The sequence below is a fragment of the Colossoma macropomum genome, unplaced genomic scaffold (genome assembly GCF_904425465.1).
Source record: "Colossoma macropomum unplaced genomic scaffold, Colossoma_macropomum, whole genome shotgun sequence".
NCBI lineage: Eukaryota > Metazoa > Chordata > Actinopteri > Characiformes > Serrasalmidae > Colossoma > Colossoma macropomum.
Window position 1 is genome coordinate 21,693,386 of NW_023494807.1, and position 22,314 is coordinate 21,715,699.

General features: G+C 36.0%; 3 protein-coding genes across 5 annotated transcripts in view; 2 read left to right on the forward strand and 1 right to left on the reverse strand.

Annotated features, from left to right (window-relative positions):
- Nucleotides 1–1,738: 1,738 nt before the first annotated feature.
- On the reverse strand, nt 1,739–13,514 carry abhd4 (abhydrolase domain containing 4, N-acyl phospholipase B). Of its 3 annotated transcripts, none has more exons than XM_036556548.1 (8): nt 13,323–13,514; nt 10,653–10,741; nt 9,286–9,390; nt 8,785–9,073; nt 7,295–7,479; nt 5,514–5,625; nt 5,145–5,331; nt 1,739–2,388 (listed from the first exon to the last, which is right to left on the reverse strand). In XM_036556548.1, exons 1-8 carry the CDS (start codon nt 13,376–13,378, stop codon nt 2,299–2,301), a joined length of 1,113 nt encoding a protein of 370 aa, XP_036412441.1. In that variant the 5' UTR covers nt 13,379–13,514; the 3' UTR covers nt 1,739–2,298. The 3 variants fall into 3 exon arrangements, with proteins under 3 accessions (XP_036412441.1, XP_036412443.1, XP_036412442.1); XM_036556550.1 differs by having other exon boundaries at nt 13,425–13,510; XM_036556549.1 differs by lacking the exon at nt 13,323–13,514 and adding an exon at nt 12,943–12,994.
- Nucleotides 13,515–15,077: 1,563 nt separating this feature from the next.
- LOC118797438 (dolichyl-diphosphooligosaccharide--protein glycosyltransferase subunit dad1) lies at nt 15,078–18,011 on the forward strand. Its single transcript, XM_036556794.1, has 3 exons — nt 15,078–15,396; nt 16,311–16,472; nt 17,785–18,011. Exons 1-2 carry the CDS (start codon nt 15,186–15,188, stop codon nt 16,439–16,441), a joined length of 342 nt encoding a protein of 113 aa, XP_036412687.1. The 5' UTR covers nt 15,078–15,185; the 3' UTR covers nt 16,442–16,472; nt 17,785–18,011.
- Nucleotides 18,012–19,065: 1,054 nt separating this feature from the next.
- LOC118797519 (polymeric immunoglobulin receptor-like) overlaps nt 19,066–22,314 on the forward strand; it is a 50,302-nt gene continuing 47,053 nt past the window's right edge. The window contains exon 1 of the mRNA XM_036556889.1: nt 19,066–19,221. Within this exon, the coding sequence (XP_036412782.1) occupies nt 19,173–19,221 (49 nt within the window). The 5' untranslated portion in view covers nt 19,066–19,172. The remainder of the gene's footprint in view (nt 19,222–22,314) is intronic.

Consider the following 22,314-nt stretch of genomic DNA (forward strand, 5'->3'; position numbering starts at 1 on the left):
TCACTACCGCATTTGGTAGGCAGTGGTCCTATGGTGGTACGTTTCCATTGAGAGACAGGGTAGAGGGGGGCTGATAAATTGCGCTGCAACAGATGGGCTATAGTCTATAACTATAAAACAATATGGTAGGAGTTTCTGATAAAATGGCCAATGGCTGTAGGTGCTAGGACTTCTAATATACTGGTTATTCAGTGTAGTTTGAGTGGGGTTCCTAAGTGGCAAAGCTGGCTAAGACAGTTATTGCCAGGACCCTAATTTGATTCCTGATGATGCCACAATCATCCATGGTCAGGAGTCTAAAAGAGCACCATTACGCAGATGCTTTCTGGATGGGAAGGATGAAATAAGCCTTATTGGAGTTGGACTATTTTTACCAAGGGAGGTACCTTACATAACTACTGACAAGATGAGATTTTAATCCAGTATGAATGTACACAGTCATGAACCTCGAGAGCTTTAATCCAGGCTATCTGTGGGAACCTGGGAAAAGGTACCTTATCCCATACCAGTCGGTCAGTCATATTACACAAATTACATTGCAGAGCTTCCATTTGCAGTAAAGCTTTTGTCTCTCTCTCCTACTGATTTACAGTGGGGCTCACCCTCACAAAATGGTTGGTGCTGTACGATAAGAGATTCAGACAGGAATTACGTGGAATTAGCCATAACTAACTATGGGCAAACATTCAAAAAATATAAAATAGTATCTGTATGAGGGAATCTTTGAGTCAGAATACTGAACTAATGCTATAGATCAGAATTATTACACTGAGATGCTTTATGAATACAATTCATGTCATTTTCTGAGCCATAATAGACCTGTAGCACTGTAGCTGTTTTGTAAAGTGCTATTGCGGGATATGCATAGATTTTAACAGTAGTAAGATAAGTGTGAAATACCTCTTTGTTATAATTATTAATTTAAGAATTTCCAAGAGTTTTGCTTTTGAAAGCTCTTGCATGCTTAGCCTAAAGATCTTCACTGGCCTACATTTTTATCAGCCTTTTCAAAGGCATTTGAAGAAGTGTTTTTGTGATTTTATACTTGCAAGCTAAAAATATATACTGTATAACCTACGATCAATGCCTCTAATAATAACAATAATAACAATATAGAGTCTATAAATGTTATCTTCCGTCTAACTTCACTTGCTAAAAAAGAGATCAATGGACAACTGTGCCACAGAAATGAAGTCAGTATTAAGATGTACCATTACCACAAGTGTTCTTATGATATAACTTTTTGAATATACTACTAGCTTGGAAGAGTCTATAACCATCTTTCACTGCCCTCTCCTCCCCTGACCACTGCATGGGTTACTAATCCCCTGTATGTTAAAAAAAGAAGTGACATGAAGGAAAACTTAGTCAGATGCTATTTATGTAAGTCTTGACATTATTTATCAACATGCATTATTTTTTCTCTAAAAATGTTATTTTGTTGTTAATAAAACCACATCTAAAATCTTCTCTGTTCATCTTAGTATTTTTTTATATTAACTCTATATATAAACTCACACAGACTACCAAGACAGACTCACACAGCTGACAATACAGCCAGAAATGGGCAATCACACACACACACACACACACACACACACATATTAACCATGCAAAGCTACCCAGCCTGATAGGCTGCAAGATCCTCAATAACCTTACCCCGAGCATGGGAACAGTGCACCTGCTGCCCTCTAGTGGATTCTGAAAGCACTACAATTAAACAGGCATACAAAAGAGGTGTTAAAACATACAAATCTGTATTGTCATGTTATAAAATACAAGCATTTGTTACAATCAGAGAATATTACATAATATTTTAGGAGTTATGACTACTTAAACCATTTAAATTAAAGTCTTAAGCTGAATAGGTATGCGTTTCTCTGCAGTCCTGTATTTAACTTCTTTTTGAAAGATAAATTAATGGATAGCTTATGCACAATTTTCTAATGCTGCAAGTGAAAGTGATGTAAACATAACAGCACCAAAGCAATAAGTAAAAAATACATTACAGAGCAGAAGGATGCTCACAAAAAGTTTCAAGCCAGTGAAAAGACAGTTCTTTCATATTCAGTATGGTTCACTAAGCCAAAATGACAAAGTAAGAAGATGTGAAAAGTTGTCAGCGTGTGGAGGTCAACACTCAACTTCGCCCTTATGTTTAGTCCATCTTCTATTATAGAAAACATGGCCCATACATATATAATAATACCCAGGCTTATAACACCTGGACTCACACAGGTTTCGTAGCACTCACTCACTCACATGCACGATTGTTTATCATTACACTTGTGGTAACATTCAGTCCACAGTATTACAGATGTTCTCCACCACTCTGCTGAACTCCTCAGGTTGGTCTGCGTACACATGATGAGAGGCATCATCAATCAACTGTGGGGCAGAGCATGAGAGAGAAAATACAATAAGGCTTGTGTCAATTCAAACCATATAATAGAGAGAGAGGCATATTATTCAGTTAATAATCTTTTGCATTTGTCTTGTATTTTATTTAGTCTACTTATAACATTTGTATGGTTTAATGTATCAAAAACAGCTATCATTTATTTTACATGACTATTTTCCAAACTCTCTTCACCCTTTAGAATTAAACAGGCAGTTTTTGTTACTGTGCCTTTAAGACTGATGTAGTCCAGGCAGAAAACACTCCTTATAACGTCAGTGTGAATGGGCAGAGCTAAACTACAGTAGGCTTAACAGATGGGTATATACGTAAACATTTTGAGTTTTGTCACATTGCAGAAACAGTGAATTCAGATTGTTTTTGCAGCTTGGTTCCTGTATATCAGCTGCATGGATTGGGGAGTGAATAGTTTTGAAATTTTAAAAGTGTTTACAAGCTACATCAAACTCTTTTAAGAAAGTGAGGAAAAAGTTTCCCGTGATGTGGGCCTTTAATGCTGATGTAATAAGTGATTTAAATTATGTAACTTTCATATGTAAGGTATATAGTTATGGGAGAGAGGATCGGAAGTGTGAACACATACAGTTGGTTCCCTAAGAGTTTAAGGGGTTAAATAAAAAGATCGCTCTAATAAGATAACTTTGTGTCAAGAATGGACCACTAAAAATGGTCCAAAATTACTGGGAATAAAATCTTACATACATTCTTTTTTCTTTCTCTTATGCAGTTACCATTTCAGATACAGAAGATTTTAGTGATATTTTACTTTATAGTAACATACACACAATTTCACTGTCCAAAAGTCTTTAGACACCTGGTCGTCCAACACTTGTTCTGAAATCAAGACTATTAAAATGTTACTGCTTTGCTGCAGTAACAGCCTCTACACTTCTAGGAAGATTTCACACCAGATGTTGGAACATTGCTGTGAGGATTTGATTGCATTCAGCTACAAGAGCATTAGTAAGGTCAGGCACTGATGTTGGATGATTAGTTCTGGATCACAAATGTCCTAAAGGTATTGAATTGGGCCTGTTCTCCGTGACAGTTAGCCTAATTAGCACAGTAACAGCTCCCAGTGATGTAAAACGTATTTACCTCTGTTTGTTGATTTATTTAATGCAAACCATAACAAGACAGTAAGATTCCCATACATGAACATAACTGACCTTTAGACATGTTGGGTGATGTGATATTCTACATTAATATCGCATTTACCGTACTCAACATAGACAAGATTGGGCCTCATTCACCAACATCTTCCTAGTTTTTCTTTCTTACATTTGTTCTTGACGAAAAGTCCTAAGAAAAAGTCTATGTCAGATTTGTGACTTAAACTGCAGAATTGTTCGCTCTTGAGTGTGTGTAGATTTTGTTCTTACCTAAGAACAAATCCCACATAAGAAAACACTGGTGAATGTCTTCAGAATCTTCATGAAAACTGCGTAAGTGAGTTTTAAAAAGAACTTTCCTCTTAAGAACGGTTGCTGGATGAGGCCCATTGTTCTAAAAACGTCAACAGTTCAACATGGTCAGTACTGCAGGCACATATCAGGCCTTTACAAAAGGAACATCTTCAGACCACAGTGTCAGGTTATAGACATCAGAAAAAACAACTTCAGGTCTCAGAAAAATAAGTAAAATCATGTATCAGCTCTTGTACATCAGGTGACATGGGCTGTTTCAAATGGCCCCAGGAGAAATGGCTTCACAAAAAAGGCATCAGGGGAAGCTAAGCAGCCACAAAAATTTGTGACATTCGACAGGGCCATTCTTTCATACTAGATTAATTACAGTTTCTTGGCCAAATTAAAGATGTACCATACTACAACTCTCACTGCAATGTGCTTTATTATGTTCTTTTATTTGACAAAGAATAGGAGTCATCTCACATGCTGTCACTGTGCTTTGTCCAGCATCTGCTTCAGGGTTAAGTACCATCATAAAATTACTGGACAATAAGGTAAAGCAAGAGGAAAATGCAGTGCTTGGCATTGGTTATGATGCCCTGCTCATAGCTGCTCCAGAGCATTCCATTCTACTGACAGTACTTTTCTATGGAGGCTATACAAGTGGTGTGTGCAACTGAACACCTTCAAGTAGCTGAACTCACTAATTAAAAGGGCTGTCCAGATACTTTCGGGCATATAGTGTATAGTAACATAAGGTTTTCTTATGATAGTAACAATATACACTACCGTTCAAAATTTGGAAACATCTGATGAACTATTTTCAGTTATTTTTAAATACAATATTAACTTATTCAATGTGGATTTAGATATTAAAATGTATGCACCAAAAGCTATTTTTAGACGTGTTACTCAATATTTTATAAACAAGAAGTGAATAAAATGATAAACAACATACTGTAATTTTCTATTTACATTCATTTTTGTCACATTATCTGCCTTTTGATATATGTTGGCTCCTGGATATTAATGTTGATGTTACACAGCTTTCTCAGTCATTTAGAATCTTGTACAGGTCAGATTATCATTTTGTACATTTTTTCATTTGTATTTACAGCTTCCTAGTGTTCTAATAGTTAGCATATTAAAATAATTTTACACACTAGTCTGCAATTAAATTTATTTATTTATATATTACATATTATATATTATGTAATATATAATATTATAAAAAAAAATCAAACTTTTAAACAGTAATGTATTTTTCTTTTTGCTGTCTGTCTTACTCTTGGAAGCAAACCCTCTGTGTCACTCACCATTACTCTGGTGGGGCTCTGGCCTCTGATCTGTGCCACATGTTTGCCAGTGGAGCTGTCCACCCAGGAGCGCGCTCCATACAGCATGCTGACGGGCAAGGACGGGGGCAGTAGGTTGACTCGCTGGACCATTGGCCTCTTCGCCCAGCCGAGAGACTCAGACATGGCCCTGAACCCAACCTCACCACTGAGAGTGAGAGTAAGAGTGAGACAGAGAGAGAGAGACATAGAGAAATGGCCATTCAATTCAAAATCTCTCCAAATACTAGGTGGATCCATAAAGAAGTGAGCAGTGTTTTTGCAGCCACTCAGTTACTTTCAGTGTTCTGCAATGAAACATTTAGAATTCTGGTGGCGATTTGTCATTACCTGGGTGTTTGAGCGTTACAGTGGTACAGATACTCAGTCATAGTGTTATCATCAAAAAGGTCCTCAAACTTGCTCTTGAAATCAGGCCGGAATCGATTCACCAACCCTGGCCCTGAAAGGTAAGAATGGAATAAGTTAACATCATTAAACATTTAATGGCCAGTGACACACTTTGTACTGTTTTGTATTCTCCATATTCCTATTTTCTTTTATTTTTTACTTATTTACCTGTATTCAATTAGAAAAAAAATGCCATAGATCTAAAATCTCTTTTACAGGCATGTGTTGACCAAGACAGACAACACATAACAAATTGTTCCCACAAATAACACAATACAAACATAAAACTCAATAATTAACAACCCTCAATAAATCATTTAAAACACTGACAAACAGTTTTACCCACTTCCACTGTTTGAAGAATGTTTTTAAAACTATTCAGTGACAAAACTATATACAAATGACTCAGCCTACATGTAGTCAATGAGGCCAAAGCTGCTGGTTCATAAAGAACACAGTGGTGGGAAATTGGCCGACAATTAGTGATAAATCTTAAAGCACCACCACAAGTAAAGGTGCATGCATGTAATTGATGTCTCCATAATAATTTACTGGTAAAGAAGTAGCAGAAACAAGTTTCATTTCAGCTTAATAGAATAGAATAAACAAGACTTACTCCTCACATATAATCCCAATTTCATCTTCAGTTTTTACCAAATGCATAATATGAGGCTTAAATGTCAAAGAACTATCTAATACCAAAACAAGATATTTGTATGCAGATACATTTTCAACCATATTTCCCCTTCAAAGTGAAGGTTTGAGGGCATTTTCCTTGAATTTGTAAGCAATATTGCTTTAGTTTTATCAACATTTAAAACAAGTTTCAGACTATAAAGCCTGTATTGTATAATATCTAAGCATCTTGTGAGTTACACAAAGCTCGGAAGCTTGATTTGGATTAGGTGCTGAAGAGTAGATGACAATATCACCAATGTAATAATGAAAATTTGCATTTGGCACATTATGACAAAGACTATTGATATATACAGCAAAAGGCAGAGGCGCCAAAAGCGATCCTTGAGGTACACCCTTATCCATCGTCAAGGTGGTAGACCTAAAACCTTCAGCCTGCACACAATGCACACACTTCAGATAATCCAATGTTCATAAATGTAGACTGTATGACCCACTGTGTCAGCCTTTGATAAATCAATAAAAAAGGGGTGCAGAGTGATACTCTTATGAAACAATTATGCAATTTATTACTTCAGCACCGCTGTGATTGTACTGTTTTTTTTTTGCTCATTATCAGATAAAATGTTATTTACTGTTAACTCCTTCACCTGCTCACTCACAAAAGATTCTAAAATCTTTGCTAAAACTGAAAATTTAGAAATGGGCCTATAATTATTGTTTAATATTGTATGATGTCCTTTTAATAAAGTCACAACAAAAGTAGATAATAAAAGATTAAAATATCAGCTGCAATAATATCAACTGCTAACTTAACAACAATAGATCTAGATTATCAACTCCTGCTGATTTATTTGTGTCTAGAAGCTTAAGAGCTTTATGCACTTCAGAACTAGAAATCTGCTTAAAACTCAATGGCACATTTGCTCTATGGTCACTGTCAGTATTTACATCGTTAAATTTCGGGGTGTCAAGAGCTAATGAATCAAATATAGATCCAGCCACAATACAGTGAAGTTAAGCAGGCTGTTTTTGTTACATGCCTTTAAAACTGATATATTTAAATGACTTGTGTTCTGACTTACCCCACGGTCCCGCTGCTCTGATGATGGCCAGAGGGTTGAAGAGGGTGACAACAGAGGCCACTGCTTTCACCCAGCGAGGCGGTCCTGGCCTCTTAACCTCTGAACCCTGACTGGATGACTCTTCAGGCTGAGGCTTGGGTCTCTCTGGGAAGCCCCAGGGATCCACCAGGATGAGGTGACTGACTCTGAGGAACAAGGCCACAACATTAGTCAGAACTTCACTACACTCAGACAGAGGTCCACATGTTTGCTCATATCTCAGTAGGCTCAGAGTGTCTGTGTGAGTACAAAAAAAAAAACATCCCCAGCACTGCCCAAATTCTGCTATATTTTGTTTTAGCATTAGTTTCACATAAGTACAAAATATTTCAGATGATAACATGATTATAAAATGCCTATTACATTTATATATCCTTTGCACTGTAAACATTTTTGAGTGACCTACACTTCGACAAAATAAGCTTCATATCTCCACTGCAAAATTAATGAAGCAAGTGTTGGTCAGTAAATATGTCTTGCCTGATCTGCTACATTTGGATAAAGGAGAAAATTGTATACATTAATTTGTTTTATTTTATTAATTTTATTTGGTGACCTATAGTCTGTGCAAAGTCAGAGACCACCTGCCATTTATTTAATTTCCAGTCAAAACAGCTGTTCAGTACCATTGTTCAGCATCAGGAAAAAAAAACAGAAAGCATATTTAACAGAAAAACACAAGAGCTTCAACAACTAAATATAATTTTTCAGTATTTAGTGTGTCCACCTTTTATCTTTATCACACCTTTCATTCGTTTGGGACACTTTCTTTCAATTGTTCAAAAAATCTACAGGGATATTTTTCCACATCTCTAAACTTTAGCCTTAGAAGCTGTGTGCATTTTCTGCTTCTCATGATCTAAGTCTGATCAAACAGACTCAATGAGCTTTGAGCTCGGGAGTGGTCAGTCAACTGTTCTGAGATCAGCAGCAGCTTCTTTGTTTTCTATTTTTGTCTATTTATTTTTCTCAGTAAGGGCTTCTTGACAGCTACACATCCTTTCAGACTCATAGTGTTGAGTTGTCTTCTCACAGCTGAAGAATAGGCAGAAATACCTGTGGACTTTTTCAGATCTGAAGCAAGAGTGGAGCTTGATTTTCTCCTCTCTCTCAAAGATGAAAGCTTTAAGTGCTTTTTATCCAGTGGTGACAGTTTTGGTGGTCTATGAGGTCCTGCACAGTTGTTTTTCCACTTATTTTCCTTTGACTTTCTCCTTCCTTATGCAAGTGGATAATCTTATAATCACCATAGAAATAGCTAAAAAATGACTAACTTGTCTGTTTTTAACTGGAAATTAAATAAATGAAGGATGACCTGTGACATTTGCACAGTACTGGATATAATTCTGTTGAAACACAGCACTTAAGTTTGAAATGTCTACTAATCCAGAAGACATGAACAGCACAGACATTCATTACTGCATAATTGTACTCAAAGAAGCACCCCTTACCTTTCAGGATACTGAATGGAATATGATGTTGCCAGGTAACCTCCAAGGCTATGACCCAATAAGATCATGTGCTCCAGCCCCACTGTCTGCCTCCACTGCTCTATGGAGCTGACAAACTGCTCCTCAGCCAACGAGGCATCAGTGGGGAATGCGGGACGGGAGCTACGACCGAAGCCCAGCAGGTCAAAGGCATAAACAGGCCGCGAGCGACTCAGAGAGTCCAGGTTTCGGATCCATAGCCCGACTCCTCCTCCGAACCCATGGACCATGACTAGTGGGGTCTGAGAAGCTGCAAAAACAAAAATTGGTTTTAGGTGTTGCTGTAACATATTCTTCTTATGTGCAATCGATTGATGCATTTGATTCATGTAAATTCAAAGCACCACATTTTTTTGTGGCCGGATACTAGTAGTTAATATATTTCTGCTTCAAACATAATACTATTATTAATAAAGGCATCTTTATACGGGAGATGGAAACTGCAAGAGTGAGAGAGTCTACCTTGGTCTGAAGGTCTGCGTGCTGTCCTGTTAGTCACCGTAAGGGTCCATATTCTGTTCTGGTTTGGCAACGTCACAAATCGGGACCACACTTCATTCTGAATACCTTAATAAAAATAAGAGGTTATGGCTCTAACAAAGCAGAAAACATACATTTGTCAACAGATATTAATCTACTGCTGTACCGGTGAAGAGATCTGACTTTTTTGAAGAAAGTAGGCTGTCATTACGGATTACTTTAGTAGTCAGTGAATTATTCTGATGATTAATTTGAGTTTAAAATAGGCCAGATAATAAAGATCAAACCCATACGTAGGCTTCCAAACATACTAAAATACTTTTTGTAAAAAGATAAAGAATGAAGTCGTTAAAAGATATCATTAAAAATATTTACAGATGACAAAACACCTGAACAAATGAGTGGAGAATCATAATCAGAGCAGATGTTTCCAGACAGAGGTACTGCATGATACAATTAAGCAGTTAACATCCTACCATGGCCTGTGGAGTGTGCAAAAATGCTAAGCAGGCCTAGCTGACCTTGTTTTTGGATCAATATGGCAAGAGGAAAAGATCTAAGTGACACTGAAGGAAAGTTCATTATTGGGGATGGCTTCAGTAATAAAGACTGCTCAACAGGCTAGTCTGTCAATAGAAACAGTGACTAATATCGCATCTGCATTTAGATTTTTGGGAAAAACATCAGTAAATAAGGCTGAATCCTATTTCTGTCCTGATGGTAGAGGTCTCTTCCATCATGACAATGCAGCCCACAAGACACGAGAGATGAATAAATGGTTTGATGAGTATTAAAAAAAAGGATTAAAATCGTATGCTGTGGTCATATATGATATGACAGTGTTCTCTCCACAACCCTCATTAAACAATTGAGGATGTGAATATCTTAAGAATGAAGGGTGTCTCATCCCTCTAGTACAGTTCCAGAGACCTGCAGAATCTACGCCATGGTACACTGAATCTGTTCTGGTGGCTTGTCGCGGTCCAAGACACTTTATGTAGGTTTTTCCTTTGTCACTGTATATAAGAATATTATATGGCAAAATGTATAAGTGTGTCCATCACTGTCATCTGTTTTTTACTGGACCAGTAGACAGCAACAAGTGGAAAATCATCATGCAAACTACAAACAAATCACTGCTTTTTCATCAAAAAGATAAACTGTTTGTATTTTAAAACAGAATAATCAAGTTTAATCAAGATAGTGTGACAGCCTTAATAATAATACTAAGATGTATAGTAATAGTAATACTAGGCCAGTGATGAGATGAGACAACAACAACAACAACAACAACAACAACAACAACAACAACAAAACAAAACAACAAAAAAAAGATTTCTGGTACTTACATGCAAGAATCTTGGCCTCAGCACTCTTTAACAGTGACATAGATGTCGGTCGCCAAGATGGCCACCAGGACCAGTTTCCAGAGTTTGGCCTAAACAAGAAAAAAAACCCAAGTTATAAAGGGACAGGCTGTGAGTAGGCCATAGGTCAGTCAGGTAAAATGCACTCACTGGTCCTGAGTCATGCTCTGCAAGCAAACACACCCTAATAGGATAATGTGTACTTTTGTACAGACTTTCTCCACTTAATCAAACTTATCAATGCATGCACAGCAAAGCTCATAAAAGCCACTGGTAAACTACCAGATATCAGGCATTAAGTTTACTATTGAGGATGGGGTTGGTTTCCCAGATTAAGCCTAGTCCTAGACTACATATTCCCCCATTCAGAATTCTGTGTAATCCATGACTAGGCTTAACTGCTGTCTAGGAAACCAGTACAGAATGTGTTACTGTCCGAGCACTGCTTTAGTGATTCATATAAGCATATAGCTTCATCTGCTATTTCACAACAGAGAAAATGGAAAGTAGATCATTCTCAACTGTGAGATTCACAGGCCTTGCACTTTCATTTAATGAGAGAGCAATGATTAAGCATATATCGTGGAAAAAAAAAACTTCACACACTCTTTTTTTAAAGTTAAAGTTTGATGTAGTGTGTAAACATATGTGTGAAAAATATGCTATATACAAAAAATTCTTTAATTCTTTCTGATGTAATAAAATGCACTTACACGTATCTGCATGTTCAGCCTATATCAGCCTAAAGGAGGTAAGCCCAGCTAAATCACAATTAAGCAAAATTACATATACGCTTAAGGGAAAACAATAGTTAGTTCACAGTATCTGGGACCCTTGGGTAGCAACTAATACTTTAACAGCTAACTTTTTAAGAAACAAAGACCTGTCAATGATGAATCTATATATGAGTCTATGTGAGTACAAGCCTACTTTTTAGGCCTTTTTAAATATTTTTAATAATAAATGTTTTGAAAAAAATAATTGTATTTTTTTATTTTATTTATTTTTATTCATTCATTTACCTATTTCTTCCTTCTTTCTCTCTTTTGTGTCTGCTAATTATGTTCATTGTTGTTCGTTCAGAGTTTGTTGAATGTGTGCTTTTGAAAAACAATAAAATGTGATATGACCAAAAAATGTACAAGGAGGCTATAAGGAGTTATCAATCCAGACTGCTTTTTGGATGAGTCACAACACATGGGAGCAAACCAGAAGCCTGTTTAAATATTAAGATCAATCAAGACATGTACATTAAGAGATGTAAAAATAAATTATGACTGTTTTTGTTACATAACACTGCACAACTCACGGGAAAAAATGAAAAAAAAAACAAAAGAAAAATGCAGGATCTGGGTTCTTTAAAGCCACATCTTATTCATATACTTAAAATGATTTTGCTTAATTGTATACAAAATATTTCTTGTCAAAAAAACATTAAGAGCCAGGAGAAAATGTCTCACTCTTCACTGAACCAACAGAGTTTCTAGAAGTTGCATCAGGCTCCTCACTAGATGCCCCGAACTGGCAGTGAATTTAAAGAACTAAAACTTATATAACACACAGCATTTAGTGCATATAATATAGAGATATAAACAGTAAACTGATTTATATACAGTATATAATACATATAATACAGTATAAATACTATATACTCTTAAAATGATGGTTCTTCAAAAAACAGTGGTTCTATATAGAATCATGAACACTCAAAAGAACAATTTGCATGCTTAAAGTGTTCTTTTCATGGTGAAAAGTTGACATAGAAGATCCCTTTCTTGGTGCTATATAGAATCCTCTTCAAAAAGCTTTATATAGAACCATATACTACACATTCTCCATCAATCTGAAGAACCGTTCCAGCATCCAAAGAACCCTTTAAGCATGCAACTGGTTCTTTTAGTGTTTACAGCTCTATATAGAACCAGTGTCTTTGCTAAAGAACCCTTGAAGAACCACATTTTTAAAGAGTGTAGTTTAGAATATTAGCATTAAACATTACTACAAGACAATGCTAGAGAAATAAACTGGGGGAAATGATTGATTTTAACAGAAGTATTATACAGCACTGTTTACATATCTGCACTGTATAGAGATTTTTTTTACTATACATCTTAGGGTATACTATTTTAGGGTAGTCTTGAACGACCCCTAGATTGTCCAAAACAAAAACAGCCACCTTTTTATATAATCCAGAACCTAAAATAATCTGTGTTCACGTAACTGTACTGAAACAAATACATTTCCGCAGTTAATACTAGTCACAATTCCTTACTGCCAGAGAAGTTTAAGGTAAATCATCCTGTCAAGACCACAAAGATCTGCACCAGAGGAGCGGCGTGTTATGAATAACAGCACTCAACTCAGTATGACCAAGTAGTTCAACCTCACAGCATGACGCAGCATGAATCCAAGACTAAAACGCCGGCTAAATGAATAAGACTACACCTCGCAACCGAGAGCACTAATCAGCATTTCTTTTAAATGTAGCCAGCCTAGAAAAAAAATTATATCGTGTATTAACCAGTGTAGTACGTATGACAACCAACAAGTGAAGCAAAAACATGATGTAACATTAATCAATGGCAGCAGTAATCGGGTTACATAGCCACACAGCTCAGGTATTTTAGTAACGACAAATGTCCAGCTACTTACTCTAGTTCACTCTCGTCTTGCATTTTGGGGCTCACAGGCAGGTTAGTAGCGAGCATAGTACACCTAATGAACACGTCGTTAAAGTGACATACTCATAGTCACCTTTGTGTTCCCAGCTGTGAACAGAGGAATCGTTACGTATTACACTAAGTTCAGCGGAGGACCTTGTTTTGTAACATGTACACTACAGTCAGCTGACTGGAGAAGGGGGCGGGCCAGTGGACACTATCTGTACTTCACTGCCCCTCTTCCTGGTGTTTCTTCAGGGTCAAATCTCTTAATGTCTCGTTTTAGCACAAATGAAGCTGCAGCACGAAGTTAGCCAAGTAACGGCAGTTAGCGCAGCAGGAGAAAAACGCCTCAAAAAGACTGTAGACTTCCATTCAACAATGTCCGGTTCGTAAAAAATGGTATTTGTAAATGATGAATCATTTTTATAAGCACTCGTTTTTTTCAACACAGAACAGCCTAAAATATTTCAACACGGCTGTCATTTTTTAACACTTTTCAGTTTGCAGGTTGTTGGACTAACAGCGCTTTTAGTACCTTTTACTCAACCAGCTGATGAGCTCACCAGCCAATCAGCACTCAGTAGCCGTATTGCTAGTGGAGCCTGTGTTGTGCCGAATCCCGACTCCCAGGCGGAATCCGACTCCCCTTCGCGTGCTAGTGGAGCCGGTTAGGGGAGCCGGGACACTTCCTGTTTATGCAAACGCCAGAGGGCGCCCGCGAGCGAGTTCTCAATGAATGAGGGTGAATGGAGCTAAAAGGCTAAAAACGAAAAGTTAAATAGTTTCTAACTACTTGTCTAGGACCTGCCTTTGAATTTGGAAACGTAGAAGTATTTATTTCACACACACACACACACAAAAATAATAATAATAAATAAATAAAAATACATTACATAAAGTTTTTTTTGTTATATAATCAATAACAAATCTCTATAACTCCTTCCTGAGCTTGTTATGTGGGTACAGTGCCAAAACAAGTGAATAAGGATTTCTGGGCATACATCATAGAATGATGAGGTTTTTTTGTTTTTGTTTGTTTTGTTTGTTTGTTTTGTAGGAACACATAAGTATACAAGTATACACCAACATAACATCCAACAACCAACAGCCAGGGGCTGTAATTACACATCATATAAATCATAATTAATATTTATTTCCAAAGTCCTTTTAGCTTTCTTGTTTTCAATGTTTTTTTTTTTTTTTAAATAGTGCAATATATTATAATAAGTGGCTTTTTTTCAGATCATCTCTTCTTATGTACATGATCTTTACCCACAATAATTAAATTCTGTGCAAAAAGTAAATATTTAATATCCAATCTGTCCTTAGAGAAGTAAATAAAAACATCTGAAACACCCCAATGCAATGGCTAGTCTTTTTTCTTACAAAATTCTCCTCATCAATCCAAAACACTTTAAAAAGTAAGTACACTGACAAAACAGATTGAAACGTGCTTCCTTTTCTAAACCACCACAGAATGAACAGTGATATCCTTTTTCAGCCTAAGATTCTGGCACACCGGTTAACATTTAAACTGGATCTAAGTATAAATTATATAATATATGGTTATTTTCATATATAAAAATTCACGAGAATTTAAATGACATAAAAAGAAAGTAACTGAGCAGATAAACACCTACAGGACAATTCTTTCCTTTAATAAATAAGCCATGTATCAAAAGATCGTCTTTATCGCAGTCAAAAAATTCAGAGAAGGTCGGAACTAAAACACGCGCCTGTTTCAGCAGGGACGCTGTTTAGTGACACACTTGACGGCAGTGGCTACACGTCATTCATTTGGCTGAATTTTCATTCTCTTTTACTGATTATTAGCCGTTAACCTACTAAAATAATGTCTCATTCAGTGGTCGCCGTCATATCCCGCTTTTTGGAGGAGTACAGGAGCAGCACGTCGAACAAGCTGAAAGTCATAGACGCGTATCTGCTGTATATTTTACTGACAGGGGCGTTTCAGTTCCTCTACTGCTTACTGGTCGGCACATTCCCTTTCAACAGCTTTCTGTCTGGATTCATTTCCTCTGTGGGATCCTTTATTCTTGCAGGTACAGAACGTTTACTTTGTGAATTGGATTGCAATTTTGAGATGCAAGTTAGCTAAATAAATACAGCCTCAGCAGGACAGCCAGCCTGTAGTATTATCATTGGCACCCTTTGTAACCCGTGAATCAGGAAGTCGTGCATGGCCAGGTAAGAGTTCCTAAAATATAAAGGAAGTATTTGTCACTTTTTTTTGTTTTTGTTAACAAGAATTTCTGGGAGTGCCAGTAATTATGATACCTTTTTTTCTTGAGAAAGGTGAATTTCCTGTCTGAGTCATTTTTCTGGTGGGTCGGTATAATTTTCCATTCTGAGCTCAAGATTTGATCTGATTTTCAATATTTTAGGCAGAATTGTCTAAATATTTACAACACAGATTGGTTTGGCTCATATAAGTAACATTTTTCACATCTAAATTTTCAGCAAATTTTAACAAAATAAAAAGTGTCAATTCCTAGACTTTGTAAGTAACTTAAAAAAGTCATCTGAGCATAGTCTGCTGCTTTGTTTTTTACCAGGTTCTTGCAGATCCGTATAAAGTTTTATAAAGTCGTTAATAGATTTAAAATATTTAAAGTCTTAAAATGCCTGAAAATGTCTTATTTTTTACTGTTAGAGGTGTTAAATCTTAAAAATTATGTCAGAATAGTCTGCCAACCAAAAATATCCAAACAGCAGAAAAGTCGAACAGACTTAGTGAAAAGAATGCCAGGATTGGGCGAGCTCAAGGTGTTTGACTTCCAGCCAGTTAAAATACACATGAATTGATGCCATGTTTGAGTTTCTTTGTGTTGTTGTGCAGTGGAAATATTATTTTTTTATTTTTTGAGGCCTTTAAATAATGTTAAAAAGTACTGAACTTGATTTTAAAAAACCCCTGGTCGACTGCTGCATAACATTGCTTCTCTCTCCTCTACAGTGTGCCTGCGTATCCAGATCAACCCTCAGAACAAAGGAGATTTCCTCTCTGTGTCACCTGAGAGAGCCTTTGCAGACTTCTTGTTCGCCCACACTGTCCTCCATCTGGTGGTGGTTAACTTCATTGGCTGAATGAAGATCTCCTGGTGACACCTTTTTGCAGGTGCGTGGTGTGACCACACTTTTTTTTTGGTACAATAAGCACCTATAGTCTTGTGCACTGCATTTATCTTGTTTGCATTATATGCCTGCTGTACTCACAAATCATGTGTAGCTTTGGTGATCTGTGTAACTGTGTGCTGTATTTCTGTGCTTGCAGAGGTTTTTTGTGGTGTAGACATCCTTAAAAGCTTAAGTTTAGCATCAGCATGCATCACTGTAATCTGTATGGCTTCTGTACACTCATGTATAGTGTACCATTTTAATACCAGCCTAGTTCAAACAATCTAGTTCAAAAAGTACAAATAGTTATATAATGGTGTGTGTATATATATATATAATAGCAACAGGTAATAGGAATATAGACTATAGTGTATATATCATCATAGTGTTACTATGATCAGCTGAAGTGTAACTTTTTTTTTCTTTGATGATCTTTGTGATGCTTAGCAAACTAGGTCAAGATAAATTATGAGTAAGTAAGTAAGAAAATAAAGTGCAGTAACTGCTGCTTAGTACTTGGAACCACATTTTTTGATTCCAGAACGTTTCAAAACATATCATTCACTCCCCACTCCATACAGTTGATATATGGAAACTAAGCGGCAAAACAGCCTGTTTTCAATTCATTGTTTTTTGTGATGTTGCAAATGCTAACATATTTACATATATCCACCCATTCAGCCTATATGTTATTTACATATATCCGTTTTAAAGGCCCAGTAACAAAAACAGCCTGTTTAATTCAATCAAGAGAGTTTTTGTACATAAACTACACAAACATCATAAAAGGACCCCGGGGGAAAAAAACACAAGAAAAATGTAGGATATGGGTCCTTTAAGAGTCACCGCTAACTCACTTATTAAAATCAGTCTGCAATAAGAACTGGGAATTTGCAGTGCAGGAAGTAGTTAAGATGTTCTGATGATTCTCTGAAATTAAACAGGTGTCATTTTTCACACAGTCAGTGATACAGTTTCTCTTCTTAGTAAAATTACTGTATTAAATACGGATGAAACAGGGTGAACGTGTTATAACCTTGTTAACCACATCCTCTTCTTAGTTCTGCATATTATTATAAATATTGATCTTGATCTTTTAAAGAATTGCATGTATACATCAAATTCAATATTTGATTTAAACTCAATAGAGCACATAACAACCTGTCAGCAGAGAGACTATTTTTTTTCCAACAATTAAGTATTTCCTGGCCCTCTCTGATTTCCATTTTACCTGCGGGAAATTTTGATTGTAGTAACTTCACATGAACTATATTATAATGTCGCTCTAATTATTCACTTTTTATCTGTTTCAGATATGGAGACACAATATGGATGCCTTGCTAACCAACATCTGGCAGTGACCCTTGACAGGTGTCATCAAAATGCAGTTTACTATTATGTTTAATATAATTTGTCAGTATGGGGATTGTTGTATTCTTTCTGAGAACATCTGTTTGTCTGTCTCAACAACAAGCTTTTCTACTTTTCTAAAATTCTTCAGTTACTGCAACAGGAATAAAGTGATTAAGAGTAATCATGACGTTTTTGTAACAGTGTTTTATTTCAGTTAACGTTGTGGTTCAGGATGACTTATGGCGTTTATTTGAAGAAACATGCATTACCTGTTTTCCATGTATAGTCAAACACATAATATATTACAGTTCAAATGTGTTTCTTGTTTATGAAACACCTGAAATAACACCTTTTTAATACAAAATAATTTAGAAACAGTGTGTAATATATATAAAATATAAAGTGGTGGGTATTAGATATAAATTATACATTGCTTATAGTTTACTTTGCAAAAGATGACAATTAGGAGATATTTCTGAGGAGATTAGATGTATGCATAAGGAAGGGGAAAAGCAATGGAAAATAAAGCAGGAAAAAACAGGAGCTTCCATACCAGAGTTCAACAGATTATTTAAAGATTCAGAGAAAATGGGACTAATAACAACCAATTAAGAATGAGTAGACCACCAAAACTGTTACTATCGGATAAACAGTACTTAAAGTGTTTATCTTTGATAAGCACTTGGAGTCATCGAGTGCTGAGGTGCATAGTGCATAAAAGTTGCCAACGTTCTGCTGACTCAATACCTGCAGAGTTCCAAACCTCCTCTGACATTAAAATCAGCGTTAAAAAATGTGCAAATTTCTATGGCTGAGCAGCTGCATGCAGGCCTTACATCACTAAGCACAATGCCAAGCGTTTGACCTCATAAATGCTCTTCTGGATGAATGGACACAAATTCCCACAGACTCAGTCTAAACTTTTGTAGAAAGCCTCGCATGTCTGCAGCCAGACTCTACTGGGTTCTAGCTGCAAAGGGAGGACCAGCTCCGTATTAATGCCTATGAATTTAGAATGGGATTGGATATATATAGATATACGTATATACATACATGAATGTATGCGCACAGGCCACGGTTTATGTTTCCCCAATATGTTACATTAAGCAAATAAACTAAATAAATTGTGCCTACATGTATAAATAATGTGTCATTTATATTATTTAGTTTCTCTAAGAAGCGTAAATACAGCGATATTTATGTTCTGGAGCATAAAGGGTTAAAGAGTTCCTCACATCTGGAACTGGGCAGTGCAGAAGGGAAGTGAAAGTAAGTGCAGCAGAAATTATTTTCATAACAGCTGCGCTTGGGAAAGAAGGCCAGTGCGGACCCCTCACCACTCTTCAGAATGACTCCGCTCCTCTTTTTTGTTGTTTTTCTCCTTCGTCAACTTCCAGGTGAGATTTTATCATCTTTGTAAACTGTTCTGAGTTTCAGAAGCAGATACTGACTCTCAGCACTCTCAGCACAGTGTCCGGCAGGATTTTCTCCATCTGTATGCGCAGCTGAGAGTGAGCTCATTGCAGAAGTATTCAAAATAAGAAAACTGGGCCAGTAATAGAGATGAGTGTGCTTTTTTTTTTTTATCAGTGGTGATAATCTAGGGTTTGGAATTGATTAGTAGATCACTGACTAAACCCTGAGCGGTGTCTTTAGTGGGACGTTCAACAAAGCAAATTTGTGACTCATCTCCCCGGAGTGTCTTCAGAACCGTTTTCTTTACTTTGGTAGATGTTACAGCAAATCTCTTTTCTGAGAGCAATTTTTTAAAGGAAGAGATATAATGATTTTGTAAGAACTAGTTAAGAGGATTTTTTTTCAGTTTCTTTTGAAAAAATACAGCAATGACAAGTTTTACTAGTGATAATATAAGTTATGGACAGAAACAGAACTAAAATTTTGTAAGACAGTAAACTTATCACTAACAAAGTGTTGTGGGGGCAGTAGGACAGAGGGTAGAAGTGGCCTCCTTGCTGGTCGTAAAGTTATGTTGCTTCAGAGGGGCTGCAAAACAGTTCTGGACAACTTCTATAATATTGCCTGCCAAGAAGTGTTTGACGACTCTGTTATATTTTTGTGCTTAGTTATATCTGGCTCTTTTTTATTCTCAGCTATATGCTCTGTACTGTTTGTATTGGTGGCAAACCATGACTATTAGAGCTCAGCCTTCAATTCAGGCCATAAATGTTTATTTAAATGTAATATTTTTCAATTGTATGTAGTTTTAACAAAGGTCACAAGGATAACTAAATATATATGAACTGAAAGAATGGCACTGGCTTCGCATTAACTGTGTACGTATGTGATGAGACAGCACTCACACAAAATGTATTCAAAGATATCAAATCACCAAACTGCATTTTCACAGTATATCAATACCTACAACACTTGCTTTTGCCATATTAAAGGTTAATTTGCTAATACTTATAATTAAGATGTTTGAATAAAAAAAAATCATTTCAAAAGGTATCCAAACAGTGCAAGTATTTTAGCTATTTTCACACATTTTCAAATGTTTTTGATAAATATATTTACACACAATTATTTTGTACAGTATATTTCTATGTGTAATATTTCTCCATACATTTTAAAATAAATATATTTCAAAATATATTTTGTTAATATGGCAATATATTCTGATCCCTTACAAAAAAGTCCTGTGGCATGAGGACGGGGTTGCTGTGTGTTACTGCCACAAAAACAAAAATTACAACACAGGATTACCACAGCACTCCCTAGGGTAAAATACCACAACAATTCCCTCAAAAAATGGCCTGCTGTAATGTTAAGGTATTTATGTGGTATTACCAAAAGAATGTTTACTGAGATTTCATTGCTATAATTTAGTGTGTTTGTGATTTTTTTGGTAGATTGTTACAGAATTGTGTTTACAGAAGCAAACAAACAAATATTAAACTGTTTACCTTGCCTTAAATGTTTAAACTCTTTTCCTTACATCATTTAAGTTCATGATGGAAGAATTTTTCATTTATCTCCATTGGAAAATGTCACTGTCACTGTCAGTCACAACCTTGCCAATTTGCAGAAAACATGCCAAAACTAATATAACATTGCTCTTTGATCTTTTCTCAAGTTTACAATTGTAAACAGAGACAATAAGCTAGCAACCAAACTGAAAGAACTTTGAACTAATTGGAAATAAATCTACTCAGTAGCAAACCTTGTACTTCAGAGACCACTGACAACCAAGACTGAATGCAAAAACAAACGAATAAACAAACAAAAAAAACGCTTAATTAATTTTCCTCAATGTCTACATTTGTATTCACTTATTTTACTGCCCAAAGTTGGACCAAGAGGCCTTTAATTTGGACAACAAAAAAGGGACAAGTATTTTTATACTATATATAACTTAATAAATTATTATCTCCAGATACTTGCCTTAAAAACACAAACAATAGTCAATAAATGTATTTGAGCTGTGGCAGTATATAAACCTATATTTAAAAATGTTTAATAAATAGATTTTTGCTTAAATGTACAACTTCATTCTTTGAAATTATATTATAAGAACATCTCCTCTTCAGTGATATTCTATTTTAATAATTTGAAAAAGAAGGAGGGAAAAACAAACAAATGACTGGAAAGAGTTTTAGACCAATTAAAACATAGCATGGTTGAAGAAGGATTTGTCTGACTCCACCCCCTTGATTTTGCAGCATAAGCTCTTTCTAGCATTCAGTCTTACCTTTTAAAGCCAAATGTGACTATTCATAGCAGACTTTTTACTGACTTACTGTATCATTAATGGTTTTGTCATGTTTATTCATCAAGTGTAAAACCTTGTTCATGAGATTTTGCAACTGCTTACTGGATGAAGAAGAATGGCGACTTTACAAGCTGTAGCTGTTTCACAGAGACTCTTTCACTAGAGAGGCTTCTGAGCTGCTGCTGCTGTTTTCCATTTCTAACATCCCATTGATTCAGCCTCTGCTCGTATTCACATTCAGTAACTGTTTCTGCCTATTGGCGATCATACTGTGATTGGTTGATTCCTCTGTTGATTTTTCTGTTATATAATCGAATGTCTTAGGCCTCCTTTTCAGTGCTAGCCAAAAGGAGAGCAAGCTTAGCCAAATCTCCCAAAATATAATTCCTGACTGGCCAATTTTTTCTGCTGGGCATTTCACAAGTTTAGCTTTTTTGTTTCCACACAAAACTTAACAGTGAAAGGAGAGAAGTACTGTAATACTTACAAGGTTTAAATATAAGCAATGATTCTATTGACTAAATTTACAGAGATGTATTTTTTAGTTCTCAGAAATCATTAGGCCCAAGGGGTCCCCTCTGTTATGTGTACAGCCATTAATGTTTTAGTAATGAAAAGTTAATAATGAAAAGATGAAATAAGTGAAAAGAAATAAGTTCTGCAAAAAGTGACCTCTGACTCTTCTCTAATTTATCAATAAATTATTTTTGATTATTATTTTCAAAGCCATCAAAAAGGGCAGGTCCTGCACAGCCACAGT